General features: G+C 41.4%; 1 protein-coding gene across 1 annotated transcript; it reads right to left on the bottom strand.

Moving 5' to 3' along the window:
* Positions 1 to 354: 354 nt before the first annotated feature.
* Positions 355 to 16,012, bottom strand: FAM8A1 (family with sequence similarity 8 member A1). Its single transcript, XM_048839899.2, has 5 exons — positions 15,584 to 16,012; positions 12,620 to 12,740; positions 5,792 to 5,915; positions 4,621 to 4,760; positions 355 to 4,000 (listed from the first exon to the last, which is right to left on the bottom strand). The coding sequence occupies exons 1-5, from the start codon at positions 15,969 to 15,971 to the stop codon at positions 3,856 to 3,858; spliced, it is 918 nt and encodes a 305-aa protein (XP_048695856.2). The 5' UTR covers positions 15,972 to 16,012; the 3' UTR covers positions 355 to 3,855.
* Between the last annotated feature and the right edge of the window lie 13 nt (positions 16,013 to 16,025).

The raw sequence follows: 16,025 nt of genomic DNA, 5'->3' as shown, positions 1-16,025 counted from the left end.
TATAGCATAACTTGGTCACATTTAATTTATAGTCTACTGTTAATTTAGAAGTGAATTCTTAAAGCTTACATTGTAAATAGGCAAACAGCTGTAGATGAACTTTATGAATGACAGCAAGCTATGACCAAGCGCTGATAATTCAAAGGAATTAATTTCAAAACTCAAATGTTTGTGGTAATGTCACTCTTCATATAAAAGGACACTTCAGGGCTTAGATTTTTATTGAGGAACTGAATGGTATAAATTGTCTTCGAAGTATCAGACGACTGAATACCCTGACCAGTTCCAAACAAAACAGTGACGGCAAGCACCTATTTGAGTGTGAGAAACAGACTTAAGCCAGAGGCAGTGACATTTGAATTCAAGTACTTTGTAGAAACACTTTTATTTGAGATAAGATTAAATATATAAACAAGAGGAAGTAAACAGTTAACTGCAGCAATTCACCATAAATCTGGTCATCTGATTGACATCTTGAGCACTTAAGAGCAGAACCTTAACATGAGATGTCAAGTTTTTTTCTTGATTCTACAATCTCTGAAGTTTTGCTCTAGTACAGCCTCACTATGGTGCAACAGACAACACAAAGTATCATCTATAGGCAACTGATAAGGTAACATGCAGCCTTTTGTGATACAGAGAATGAATTCATTTATATAGCAGAAACTAGATTCCTGTTTAGAATGCTATGAGCCTTTCAGAAATCTGATTTGGGTATTGGTTAGGACTAATCTTAAGAGTTCAAAAATGCATGTCTTCAGGGAGAAGACCCATACATCATTAGAACAATTTTATGCTGGTACAATTAAGCTTGAGCCACACCTATAAGACATTCCCCCAAGAGTTTGGGGTGTTAGACATTACAGCCTTAGTGAATAAGGATTAAATGGGAAGTTATATTCTGTCTAGCCAGTAGAATGATATTTTACCTTAACTACACTATTTACTGTTAAATTTATTAAAACTGTACACTTATTTTTGAAGGAAAAGTATGTGCAAAATACACCTTGCAAAGGTGGCTCCTTTTAATGCTAATGATTTCTTCCCTAAAATAGCAAGCCTAGCTCCAGTTGTTTGCAATGACTACAGTGTAAAATAAACCCACTACTTTTTAAATCTTTTCTTCAACTGTAATTTCTTTGGACAGGGCTCATTGGACTGTTTGTACAGTGCCATCATAATTTGGGGTGGGGGCACTCCAAATTTTTTAATACAAAAAAAAGATGTCTAATTGATGATGGGTCTAGGTTTGGAATCTGGGTCTCCAGCTGAGAAAGGTTTGGTCAGTGTCCTGACTTTAGATACAAGCAGAAGGTTGCCCATCAAGCCAAATAGCCACCCATATCTCAGGGATGGGCAAAATTTTTGGCCTGAGGGCCACATCTGGGTGGCGAAATTGTATGCAGGGCAATGAATGTTGGGTTGGGGCACAGAAAGGGGATCAGGCCAGAGGGTTGGGGGCTCAAGGCAGGGGGCTCAGGCCTGTGTGTACCACTCCCAAAGCTCCCATTAGGTGCAGTTCCCCATTCCTGGCCAATGGGAGTTGCAGGGGGCAGTACCTGCAGGTGAGGGCAGCACACAGAGCGCCCCTCCAAGGGGCCACAGGGATGTGGTGCCAGCCGCTTCTGGGAGCATCGCAGGGCCAGGGCAGGCTAGGAGGATGCCTTAGCCCCGCTGCATCATGGGGCTGGCAATCCTGCAGGCGGGATCCAGCCCACAGGCTGTAGTTTGCCCTCCCCTGCCATATCTGTACTGAAAAGCAATGGCTTAAGCAGAGTTAGCCAGTCATCTCTATCTAGCAGTAGTTCATATTCACTGTTACTGTCATTCTCCCAAAACCCTTTAATTATACTAGTATGACTAACTCAGCTATTCAAGGTTGTGGTGTAGATTCATCTCCCAGCTTTCTGTCATCTAACCTATTCATGCTAGTATTGTATCCAAATAGTTCTGCTTACAGCATGTGCAGAACAGGAACCGCTTAGTAAGGGACGGGGAGGGGAGGGGGACAACACACACAATGTGCTGGTGAAACCTGCTGCCCTACCACACAGTGAAACCAGAAAGGAAAGTAGAATATGGTTGTATTTGTACTGTGGCTGAACTCAGTGTTCATCGACTTCATTAGTTCTAGGAATGAGTATTAGCTGAGGTTCAGATTATAAACAGTAGCTCTGCAGTTTAAGAAATTGGCAGTTTCTAGGCAAGACTTAAAAATTACAATGTGTAAGTGGAGACAAAGTTTACAAGAAGCAGTGAGCTGACTCTGGGATGGGGGAGCGGTGGAATCTAATCATGCAAATGAATATACATCTCTGTAAAGCAGACAATTCAACCTTTTGCAAGTAGTAACCAAAAAGCAGATTAAACACCACAGTAGTGAAAATTAGTACAGCTTTATGCTTCCTTAGATCAGAACACTCCCCCAGGAACACTTCAATACTTAGCCCTAACGATACACCAAATAATCGTTAAAATGCTGAACTATTATGAAAGTTGATAGTGGCACTCACCTTCCTAAATTATTTCATTAACAGTACAAATGCTTGTTCTATGTTTAAATTGCACATTTTAAAATACCCTCCCACAACACCCTCTTGCACAAAGTAGATGACAGTCAAGAGTAACTGCTGCAACCACTTGTCAATATTTAGTCCTAAGCCAACTACAGACAGTAATGGGGAATTCCAATTCATTAAAAAAAAAACCCACTTAATCAAGCTTTTAACAAAAAGTTGGCATTGTTCTTCAGAAGCTCTTTCCCAGTCAATATTACATGAATAAACATAAATGTTAACAAAGCTATGTAATCATGCAAAATATTAGGCTTCTTTATTCATCAGTAGGATCCAAGTTATTTGCATATAGCAGTGACTAGGCAGAATTTTAAAATATAAAGTGAAAACCAATTTTTGAACTTATCTATACAGTTAGCCATAATTTGTGTTCTGGTTGATATTTCTACATGCTACATATAAACTCCATCTATCAGTTTACATAGTCTATCTGCAACAATTTGAGGGAAGTAAAAACTTTCCTTCCCCTACAAACAGAAGCAACCATTTTCACCTTTTGTTTGTAACCATGTTAATTTTATAGCTCTGAAGTTATTTACACAAACCTAATTCACAAATACCACAGTAACTTATTCTTCCCACAAAGTAGTAGTAACTTAATTTACCTCTTCATTAGGACAGACATAAATAGTAAGTGACTTAATGCTTAACACAATCATGCAAAAAACCTGCCACAATACATGTTTAGATAAGACATTTAAAGAGTGGTAAAGAAATACAATTCTTGAAGTGAAGGAGTTCACTAAGCCTTTTAGGGGTTGATAATACCCAACCACGGCACAATGCATCGGTTTAATGGAAACATTAGCTATATTTTTGCCTCCATCCCCCAAAGAAACACTGCAATCCCCTCTAAGGGACAGTTTCTGTAATGTGTTTTGTAAACATCAACATAGACAACAACTACATTCTCCAGCTTATTTTTGCCATAAAATAATCAAGTTGTAGAACTAGTACTTCTTAAGATGGCAATATTTCCAGGCATCTCCCTTCTGGAGACTGAGAGATACTGTCCTTTATGGATAAATATAAGCAGTTTCCTTCCCGTCAATCTAATGTTAATACTTCCCAAATTGAATAGGTACTATTTCTCTGAAACCTCTTTGGCATTTAAGAAAAATCAATACTTCCAAGATAATCATTGCCACCATACTGGAATGACTCATTGTTTAACGTCCGAATCTGTCTCCAGTTAGTTTGGGCAAGCAATACTGATGGTCTTCTTTACTTTGTTTTTTAGGAGTTAAAAAAAGTTTGGTAATCTGGGCTTCTTTTGGTATCATCTGACTCCATTTCTTCTTACCACAATAGTTCCTGCTACAATGTCATAGGCTGTTCTGTTATGCTGAAAAAATAGCAGCGTAATGAATGCAGGAAAAAAGGAAGCAATAGAAAAATTCTTGATCAAGGCTCGTATTGTAGACCTAGAATGAGAAGGAAATCAGCTTGTTTTAAGTTTCAGTCCCTGCCCAGAGTAGTTTTGCCACTGATCCAGTACCTTAAAGTTATACAGCACAAAGTGAATCATATGGATTTAGAAATCAAGTATTTTAACATGCAAAGCTAAAATATGCCTTTCTGTTTACGTGATTAGATAGTTAGTACATGATTCTTGGGTCACTGCAGGATTCTGTCTGATAAGTCTCACTGCCAAAGAGAGGGAGTACTTGTGGCAGTTTCCACAGCATGCATCCGATGAAGTGAGCTGTAGCTCACGAAAGCTCATGCTCAAATAAATTGGTTAGTCTCTAAGGTGCCACAAGTCCTCCCGTTCTTTTTGCGAATACAGACTAACACGGCTGTTACCTTGCCCACCCACGCCTATAATAGACCCATATTTCAGAAGAACTAGATCCCCTCAATTCTTTATAGTGTTAAAAGGCAGACCTCTCACTACGAAGTATGGACTGAGAGATCTCATTATACATGACTGTTTTAATAAGGAAACAAATTAGCAAAATGCTGGCAAAGTAATCTTATTTCAAATCATGTACTTTCAAACCTATTAATTTGTGAGTGATACAATTAAGTGAAGAATACTTACGTCGTTATGCTAACATTGGAGGATGGAATCACTAACACACGATTTGGTGCAATAAGTACAGATGTATCACATGTCACAACTCGAAGTCCAAGCAGAAACTTCCCTGGGGTTGCCCCACCAGCTCCCCAAATGCAGATTATCTGCAAGAGAAATCAACAAATGTATTTCTGCAATCCATCCCTGTTGGCTGCCCAAAATGTAGACAGTTTTAGTAAGTCTGATCTATGAACACCGAAGTCTTAATCTTAATACACTGAGTATTTAATTTACATTTATTCTCATGTAGTAAGTTTACATTTATAGTTTTAAAATAAAAGGTTTACAGTTAGTTTAGCTTGGGTAAGAGTTACATGTGTGTTTAGTAAATTGTGTAAAGAGCTAAGCAAATGTAACTAATCCTTGAAAAATAATTGGTTCAAATGCTAAAAAAGAATGTAACATCTAACAAGACAAGTTTTAGGAGAAGGCTATTCTTGAAATATGGCTAAGAGAACACTAACAAAAACTTGGTTCTAACAGACAAAAGGGTTGTGATGAATTTATAGTAACCTCCAATATTATCTTAAAAGATGGCAATGTGTAAAGAGATAAAAGACCAGTTGCAGCTAGCTTTGACACAGATACATTCAAAGAAAAAGGCCCACACTGCCCTAACCCTATCTGGTCTTAGCCGAGGTCGATGGAAAGCTAAGAAAAGAGCAGCCCCAGACTGCCCAAAATTGGTTTTTAGCTGAAGTAAGTAATTGGCAATGGCATCACTTGTTTGTTATACTGTATAAAAAAACCCATGTTTGCTAAGGGTAGTTGTCATTCCTATCTGATCATGCTGATGCCAGTCAGGATGAGAGAGGTGTCCCTAGGATGGGCCTTTTCAGAGTGTACTAATCAACTTATGTTTGCTACTGTATAGATGTATTGATTGCTTATTGTTATTTAGATTTTTAGAGCAATTGTATAATTTGGCCTTTGGATTTAATAAAGGAATTTATGGTTAAATGAACTTCTAGTAGTATCCTATATTAGTAATTCCAACAACTTCAGTTGGTATATTAGTGTTAAACTTCTTAACCAATTAACTAATCAGTTTTCAAATATTTCTGATAGTCATGGAACAACATTTGACCTGAATATCCAGCTGATAAGTTAGGATTTAATATTCATGACTAGTTACCTCATAGAAGCAGACTAACAACCTGTAGATAAGGGCCACCACCATCATTTTCTGCAAGTCTTCCATGGATGTGTCTTCATCTATTTCTTCTACTATATAGTGCATAGCAAACTTGGAAATGTCCCTGTACAAAAGAAGACTTCACTTTAACAAGTGAGCCATTTCACAAACCTAATGCATTTGACCTTCATTATGGTATTCCCATACCTGCAGCCACCACTTTGGTTACCCCTTTGGAACCTAGGCCTGGTCTACACTGAAAGGTTATATAGGCATAGCTATGTCCATCAGAGATGTGAAAAAACCACTCCCTTGATAGATGTAGCTATACCAGTATAATTCCTAGTGCAGATGTAGCTTGTTGACTCAGCCTCATAGCCCAATTCTACAGTACAAGTTATGTTACGTGGGCATACAGCCACAATTATTAAATTGTTCGTGTGCGCACATTTGGCTCCTTGTGTCAGCAGTGCACATCCTTACCAGGAGTGCTTGGTGTATGGACTATATTGTCAGTGTGGGACATTGTGGGGCAGCTCCTGGAGGCCAGTAACAGTCAACATAAGCAATGCAGTATCTAGAGTGACACTGCATTGACCTAATTACACATACCGTGACAAAGCCACTCGGGGAAAGCGGCACAGAGAAGCACACTGGCAGCAGCCAAATTTAAGTGAAGACTCTTCCACAGCTAGGTCACAAGGCTGCATACGACCTAACTGTCTAGGACAGACCAGGCCACAGGCTTTTAGGCCAGAAGGGACCATCACGATCATCTAGTCTGACCTCCTGCACATTGCAGGCCACAGAACCTCACCCACCCATTCCTGTACTAGACCCATAACCTCTGGCTGAGTTCCTGAAGTCCTCAAATCATGATTTAAAAGCTTCAAGTTACAGACAATCCACCATTTACTCTTGTTTAAACCTGCAAGTGACCAATGCCCTATGCTGCAGAGGAAGATGAAAAACCCACAGGGTCTCTGGCAATTTTGACCCAAGAGAAAATTTCTTCCCAACCCCAAATATGGTGGTCAACTGGACCCAACATTCAGACACCTGGATAAGAATTCACTGTAGTAACTCAGAGCCCTCCACGTCTAGTGTCTCATCACCAGCCATTGGGGATATTTGCTACTAGCAGTCGCAGCTTGGCTACATGCCATTGTCAACAGTCTCATCATACCATCCCCTCCATAAACGTATCAAGCTCAGTCTTCAAGCTAGTTAAATTTTATGCCTTCATTGCTCCTCTTGGGAAGCTGTTCTGGACGTTCACTCCTCTGATGGTTAGAAATCTTTGTCTAAGTTCAAGCCCTCAGTTGTTGATGGCCAGTTTATATCCATTTGTTCTTGTGTCAACATTGGCACCTAACTTAAATAACTCATCTCCCTCCCTGGTATTTATCCCTCTGATGTATTTATAGAGAGCAATCCTATCTCCCCTCAGGTTAGGTTTGGTTTGGTTTGGCTAAACAAGCCAAGCTCTGAGTCTCCCTTGCATAAGGTAGGTTTTCCATTCCTCTGATCATCCTAGCAGCCCTTCTCTGCACCTGTTCCAGTTTGAATTCATCTTTCTTAAATCTGGGACACCAGACCTGCACACATTATTCCAGATGAGGTCTCACCAGTGCCTTGTACAATGGTTCTAATACTTCCCTATCTCTATTGTAAATACCTCATTTGATGCATCCTAGAACTGCATTAGCCTATTTCACAGCTGCTCACATTGGCAGTTCATAGTCATCCTGTGATCAACCAGTACACTTAGGTCTTTCTCTGTCACTTCCAACTGATAAGTCCCCCCGCTTGTAGCAAAAATTCTTTTGTTTGTCCCTAACCGCGTGATCTTGCACTATTAAATTTCATCCCATTTCTATTACTCCAGTTTTCAAGGTCATCCAGACCTTCTTGTATGATATTCCCAATATGGAGGAGGACCGTAATAGCTCTCATCTTTTTGTCATTCACAAATTTTATTAGCACACTCCCACTTTTTGTGCCACGGTCATTAATACAAATGTTAAATAAAAGTGATTCCAAGACCCATCCATGAGGAGATTCACTAATAACCTCCCTCCAGTCTGACAGTTCTCCATTCAGTATGGCCCATTGTAGTCTTCCCTTTAACCAGTTCCTTATCCATCTTTCAATTCTCATTAATTCCCATCTTCTCCAATTTAATAATTTCCCATCTGGAAATATATCAAATGCCTTACTGAAACTAGGTAGATCTACTGTATTTCCTCTCTCTAAAAAGATCAGTTATCTTTTCAAAGAAAGAGATCAGGTTAGTCTGGCATGATCTACCTTTTGTAAAACCATGTTGCATTTTATCTCAATTACCTTTTAACATCTATGTCCTTTAACTACTCTCTCTTTCAAATGCTGTTCCAAAACCTGCATACAATTGAGGTCAAACTAACAGGCCTGTAGTCTCCTGGATCATTTTTTATTCTTCCTTAAAAATAGGTACTACAGTAACTCCCCACTTAACGTTGTAGTTATGTTGCTGAAAAATGCCACTTTAAGCAAAAACGATTTAAAGCTAATCCAATTTCCCCATAAGAATTAATGTAAATAAGGGGAGGTTAGATTCCAGGGAAATTTTTTTCGCCGGACAAAAGACACACACACAGAGCACAAGTTTTAAACAAAATTTAATACTATACACAGCAATGATGATTGTGAAGCTTGGTTGAGGTGGTGAAATCAGAGGGTGGGATATTTCCCAGGGAATGCCTTGCTGCTAAATGATGAACTAGCGCTCAGCTGAGCCCTCAAGGGTTAATACATTGTTGTTAATGTAGCCTCACACTCTACAAGGCAGCATGAATGGAGGGCGGAGACACAATAGACCCATGGCAGTGGCTGCACACATTCCCTGCGGAAACTGAACATGATGCTGAACCCACGCTATCCCACTGGAGCGTACCACTCCCTCCACTTTCCAAAGTGCTGGGAGGGGGTGTGTAATGTGGTGCGTGCAAGTGTGAGAGTGCAAGCGTGAAAGAGAGTGGGCAAGCATGAGAGAGAGACAGACACGCGCACTGCCCCTTTAAGTACACTGACCCCACTTTAAGTACACTGCCTTTTTAAGGAGATCAGCAAGCTCCCTCCATCCTGAGCCTTGTCATGTCCCCCTCCTGCTCTGTGGAGATGGGGTACAGGAGCAGGTGGAGGGGGACACCCTGACATCAGCACTCCTCTTCCCCCACAGCAAGCAGGAGGGTCCTGGGAGCAGCTCCAAGGCAGAGGGCAGGAGCAGCACATGGCAGTGGGGGGACTGATAGCTGAACTGCCCAGCAATTGACAGCCTGATGGGCGGATGTCACACAGGGAACTTAGGGGAGCTGATGGGGGGCTGCTGGCCCACCCTGGTTCCAACCCCCCACCAGCTAGCTCCAACTGGCTGCTCTTCCTGCAAACAATGGACAAAGCAGGCGGCTGCCAATCATCATCCTAAGGGAGCATTGCACAACTTTAAACAAGCATGTTCTGTAATAGATCAGTGACGTAACAATGAAACAATGTTAACCAGGACGATGTTAAATGAGGAGTTACTGTACCATATAATTAAGCAGTACAACTCCTAGTATGGACAGTTACAGCGATGTAAAGGTGCTTTATACTGATATAGCTATTCCCATACAGGAAGGAGAATAAGCTATGCCAGTATAGGGCACATTTATACCGGTTTAACCACTTAAAAGAAGCCACACCCCTAAATGAAATAGTTACACATGCCTAAATATCAAACTTGCATACTTCAGTTACATGTATCCAAAAAAGAGTTGTGTTGTTGTAAAGCCTAATAATTTAAGTTAAGTTATAAGGCATTATAAAAAAACATCTCTCCCCCAAAGGCTGCTTAAATTAGGTCATCAAGAGTATGTGGTTCAAACAACACTGATCCCATCTTCCCATGCAGACTGAGTAGAGTAGAAAAAAGTTTTTCCATGATTAGGATAGCAGTAGTCCCTATAGCTTCTAATCAAGATCAAACCCCATTGTGCTACATGCTGTGCAAATATGTAGCCACAAAGCCCCTTCCCTGAACAGTTTACTCTACTTGGAGAAAAATTATGAAGAGATTCAAAGAGGCAAGGAGAAGGGGACAAGAGTAAGAAACTGGATCATGTAGTTACATAGATTAGTTATGTTGCAGTCTCGTGATTCCAATTATTCTATCTCAAATTAACTCACTCTTCCCATAACTGCTACACATACTTAAAGGAAAGCCAACTAATGATGGCTGTATCACAGCAGAAATGAGTCTGGAGAGAGTAGTAGTCTTATCCGTTAATTCAGCATTCCAAGCATAAGGGCATGCATAGAAAGAATGCAGATGTTTGCAAAAGCAGACAAATAAGCCTTAAAAATTTGCATCATTTGTGCAGTAGATAGGGGAACAAACTGAGTTAGAAAGGGCCCTGAAGCTGAAAAAAAGCAGTCATCTGTAGCAGATTCCCTCCATTCCTTCTTTTGTATACTCAACCAAGGAACAGAACCACTTTGACCTCTTAACAGGCCACTTCTGGGCTACTGCACCAGGTTCGTTATGCCTCCTTCATTATTCTAGATTACCTCTCAGTTTTATTAAAGTAGATCCTTCCTCTGTATACCCACTTGCAGGATCTGGTGCCCCAGGTGTTGAGATGAGGAGCTGTCTTGACAAGCAATATCCTTTGAGGGGCACACAAGAGATTTTACAGGAAGGCAGCTTCATCACCCAACTCTATGTAAGGGACGGGAGCCTCAACTACCTCAGTTCCTCCTCTGCTGCCACAGACAGAAAATGGAACTTGCCTTCCTGTCCTAAGGCTAGAACTTCCCTTACGCTAGATTATTTTCATATAGGATAGTTTAGAGTACACAGACTGCCCTTGTCCCGGGGAACAATTGACTCTCCACTGGGACCAAGTTGAGCCCCCAGCCCTTCAAGATGTACACCTCCTGACTGATCGTACCTTATACATCCAATACCTTCTTTGTCTTGCACAGCTTGCCACACCTTCACTCCCTTGCACCCCCACTAGAAGGGGGAAGACACTTGAGGCTCAAGGCTCACCTGGTTTTTCCATGCCTACAGCCTGATATTCAGACAGGGCCATTGAGGGAACCGAGACTAGCCTCTGTGCCAAGATCCTCTAACACAGGACCCAAAACAGATATTGCCATTCTGGCCTTAATGTCGCTGTCTCTCACAGGTCCAAAACTGGAATGTCTTCAGCCTTATACCAGGAGCAAATCCCTTATCCAGCATTGTTAGTAGCAGCTAAATCAGAAGTGGCATGGAAGACCAAACCATCACTGTCTACTAAGATTCTAAAAGTCTTGGCAATGATGCAGGAAAAACCCATCTGAGCACCTACTCCTCATTTGGCACCAACTTTGGACCGATCTTCCAGTGCCAGTACCTTTGTAGTGATACTGCAAGTTCATGTAGATGCTCATCAGGGAAAAGAAAGCAGACCTTTCCACACAAGGGGAAGAGTCATCCCTTTCCTCCTTTTTATTATGAGCCAGGACTTGGAGATCTTGATGGATGATCAATAGCTGAACATGAGGTCCAGGTGAAATGCAGTGGCCAAAAGGGTTAATGCAATCCTTGGACGTATAGCCAAAGGAATCTCTAGTAGGATTAGGGAGACTGTATTATCTCTATTTGACACTGGTACAACACCCACTGGAATACTATTTTCAGTTCTGATACCCACAATTCAGAATAAATTGGAGAGGGTCAGAGAAGAGCCATGAGAATTATTAAATGATTGGAAAACATGCCTTATAGTGAAAGGCTCAAGGAGCTGAATCTTTTAGCTTAACCAAGAGAAGGTTAACAGGTGACTTGATCAGTCTATAACTACCTACATGAGAAACAAATTCAATAGAGGGCTCTTCAATCTAGCAAAGGTATAACAAGATCTAATAGCTGAAGCTAGACAATTCAGACTAGAAGGCACAAGGGACAAGTTTTTAAACAGCAAAGGTAACCATCATTGGAACTTACCAAGGGCCAAAGTGGATTCTCCATCACTGACAATTTTTAAATCAAGATTTGTTGTTTTTTCCAGTTCAAACATGAATTATTTCAGGTCGTGCTAGATGATCCCAGTGGTCTCTTCTGACTTTATAATCTATGAATGTTCTCATGCAACATGTTCTCAAGTAGCATTTAAAATTACATTTTATACAAGGAGCAAAGAGAACAGTCAAGGTTGACAGGTTCCACATCTGACTTATCTTACCTCCTACCCATACTAAAGAATTGCAAACAAGTGTTTCATTTAGTAAATGCTACTTAGCCTTTTTCTTTAAAATAAATAAATAAAAATTCCACACCAAAGACCGTGGAATTTGTGTAGAACAACTGATGCAGGAAAAAACCTTCAAATATATCAGCCTTCAAAGTTTTTCTAAACACGGCATAAGAGATTTTTGAAAAATCCTAATAGTCTCTTTTAAAAGTACAAGCTAGTTTAAAGTGTTTTCCCAACTGCTCATACTCAGAAATTTCATTTTTAAACAAACTGTGAGTGCCAACTATTACGCTTATTTAACAAAAAAAAGTTAACATTTGAAAGCATTTCTAGGCATCTACAGTAACTTTTTATAATATGCACACCTGTATAATGCATCACTTTAATAAAGATCTATTTTTAAAAGACAAAATAAGTTTGAAAGGAGCCTCTTATCAATTAAGGTTCCATCAAGTGCTTCTCCTCTGTGTAACCCTAGCTACTCCAAAATACACAATATATATATAATATTCAATCACAAGAGTGAAAAGCTTTATATAATAATGCCTTAAATGGTTTAACTTACTTTATTCCACTGAGATGCATAATACTTAAGACAATGGTTGCCTTTATAAAGAAAAGAATAAAGAAATCCACCATCTCTGCTATAAACCTGTGTGCCAAGGATGGGATAATGTATTCCCGACCTGTAACAAAAATAGTTAATTACCTAAAATTTTACTGTGCTAAAGCAATTTATAACTTAAACCTGAATGTACATTAGTTTGCACTATGCAGAATAAGAGGCAATATTAAAATGGTATTCCACATTGTCCCACTGCAGGGAACATTTAAAAATCCTTATTCTGACCCATGGAAGCTCATATCCTTTTTATTCAATTACCTCCTTAAAATGTACTTTGATACAATGGGAATTGGATGACAAGTTAACTAAGCATGTACCTAAACCAAGTAACATATCTTTGCTGTTGCTCTTCCTAATCCCATCCCCTCCCTGCTCTGTCTGAGTCACATATTACACCCTTGAACAGCTTACTTTTTGTAGTGTATCATTTTTGCCTTCTATTATGATATTTAGAAGGAACTTGATATAGAATGTTTTCCTGAAGTTCAATTTTTTATCTGGTATTAAAACTGCCTCCTTCCCACCACTCACTCATTCCACTTTAGAGAAAGACTTCAGAAAGAACTGAGCACCAGCCCTGTGAAAATCAAGGAGGGTCCTTTTAGATATCTCAAGACAGGTGTCCTAAATGCCTAGCCACTCTTGGCCCCCAAATTTTTTTTTTTTTTTTTTAAAAAAAAGACAATTAAAGACCAAGAAGTTGTCTATTTTTTTAAACTTCACGAGAACTAGACAAGCATTCCTATGCAGACATAGCAGGTTACGCTACCATGAGAGAACAGGAAAATGAAAGTGGCTACTCTGGTTTAACTGGCCCTGGTGAAAGAAATGCAATCATTTTTAAAATGGTCTTAATAATCTCAGGTGGTGGTAGTAATAATACAAGCAAGCTTTTTCTTTTTTAAACCAAAAGGAAAAGTGCCATATAAAAGAATTGTGGCTAGGCTGATTCTCCGCATTGTATTTCCTCAGCAGCACTTACAGGAGCGCCTGTATGAATGCATCCGATGAAGTGAGCTGTAGCTCATGAAAGCTTATGCTCAAATAAATTTGTTAGTCCCTAAGGTGCCACAAGTACTCCTTTTCTTTTTTGTATGAAACTAATATTCTAACAATTACAATTTAAATATACTCATGCACCTGACTTAATATAACCTTGTTAAAATTCACAAAAGTATATTTTGGAAGGGAGAAGGAACCCTTTACTATTCCACTTCTTCCCCGCACAATAACCTCTCCTACCAAAAAAGGCATCTTCACAAGGCATCCACAGAAGCTGCACAAATGGCACTCTGAAAACTAGCCTCAACAAATTGCTTGAGAGCAGCACAAAGCTCTCCGCCTCTGTGTTCTTGTTTTTAAAAGGCAAATACAGTTAGAAGAGCCATTAGGTAAGAGGGGCACCGTCTTAATATTTGTTTCTGTGCATCTTCCTTTTATATCTGCTTACCTCACTGACAAATTCAGTCTCATTAATGCTAAAAAATAGCAAAACAGATTCAATTCCCATTCTTGCATTGTCACAACTGTCGAATAAATCCTAATTGTACAATCTTTAACCAAAGATGAGGCAAGAATGTGAAGAACACAGCTGGACTTCCTCACACCAGGTTGAGCATGCAGTGCCAGAAGGTAGAAATCAAGTCAACTTTCTAATATGAGAATGTTTAATATGAAAGTTAGTGATATGGAACCTCTGATTTTATTCTCCCGACTACAGCCACACTAATATATTAAATGCAGCAACAACTGGTTAAGATGGAAGGTAAGCGTTAAGGCGGATTTAAATATGACAGACTTGTTAAAGTATCTTAGAATTCCAAAATCTATTAACATGGATGGTGCTACTAATATAATACTGCACATGCTATTATTTGAGGATAACTGTCTATGCTGAATTAAGAAGAATTATTTTATTGCTTCCATGAAATTTTGACTGTGGTCACAACCACTGTTCCCTCTAAACTGTGCACGCACACACAGATCCTAAACCCCGCGCACACAGCGAAACACCACGAGCACAAAAATTTGCACAAAAGCACAACAATTTGCACAGAAGAAATTTTTTGCGCACACGGCCTGTCAAAAATTAGAGGGAACATTGGTCACAACTATCCTTGGTCTTCAAAGTCACTTTCAGATGCCAGTGAAACACAAAATACCAACTATCCATTATTCCACACATTATCCTCTGGCATAGTACATTACTGTACTGATTTCTGAAGAGAATAAAATTGTTGATTCAATAATAAAATGATTTTATTTAGTACTTGAATCACCACCATTTCTTTCATTAGGCAGCTAAAGGGGGTGTCATACACTCAAGTTCAGAGGCATTAAACAATCCCAACAACACTGGTGCTTCTATAAAGCTCTTTGAGGATTTTGAGAAGCATTACAACCTTAGCACCTAAACCTCATCAGTCATAGTTCCCCTACAGTAAAATGAAGAAACTGAAGCACAGAGATTAAGTTTGCCTACACACCACAAACCAGTGGCAGGGCCTGGTATGAAATACAGAAGCTCCCACTCCCAGGCCAACCACAACGCTATGCTTCGAAAATATAAAATGCTAAATATTAGACCCGAAGAAGGGCTCTGTCCCTAACAGAAGTCAGCCCAGTCAAGGATATCGCCTCACCCACCTAATTCATAACAGCAAAGCCCCATCACAGACAAGCCCGGTCCGAAGTCCGCCTGGAGACCAGGAGTGGGAGAGGCGGCACGGGGGAAGACAGGCACCCGCAGGACGCCCCGGCCAGTCAGCTCAGAGACCCAGCCGGGGCCACCTGCCTGAGTCGGACACGAGTTAGGAGACTCCTTCCCCAGCTGCCCCCGAGCCTGCCCCTCGGCCGGGGTCTCTCGCCAGCCACGGCCCGCCCCCCCCTCCCCGCCAGTCTCACCTGCCGGCCGCCCGCTCCCCCTCGGGGCGCTGCTGGCGGCGGGGCCGGGCCGGGGCACCGCGGCCAGGCGGGCGGCTCCCGGCCAGGCGGGCGGCGCGCGGGGTCCCGGCGCGGCGGGGGCGGCGAGGAGGTAGCAGGGGCCGTAGTAGGCGGGCGGCGGCGGCGGGGGGCAGCCGGCGGCGGGCGGGCCCGGGCTGCCGTAGGGGGCGGCGGCGGCCAGCAGCGCGGGGAGGCTGCTCTGCCAGCTCCAGTAGCCGCAGTACGAGTCCCAGAGCCACTGGTGCACGCGCCGCGCGTACTCCCCCGCGCTCAGCGCCTTGGCCTCGGAGCCCTCGGCCCCCGCCGGCTCGGGCTCGGGCTCGCCCGGGGCTGCCGCGACCTCCGCCATAACCCGTCCCCTCCTCCTCCGCCTTCCCTGTGACGCACACCCGCTCCCTGACCC

The sequence above is a fragment of the Caretta caretta genome, chromosome 2 (genome assembly GCF_965140235.1).
Source record: "Caretta caretta isolate rCarCar2 chromosome 2, rCarCar1.hap1, whole genome shotgun sequence".
In the NCBI taxonomy this organism is placed as follows: Eukaryota; Metazoa; Chordata; order Testudines; family Cheloniidae; genus Caretta; species Caretta caretta.
The sequence above is the reverse complement of the archived record's forward strand: the minus strand, read 5'-3'. Positions and strand labels throughout refer to the sequence as shown.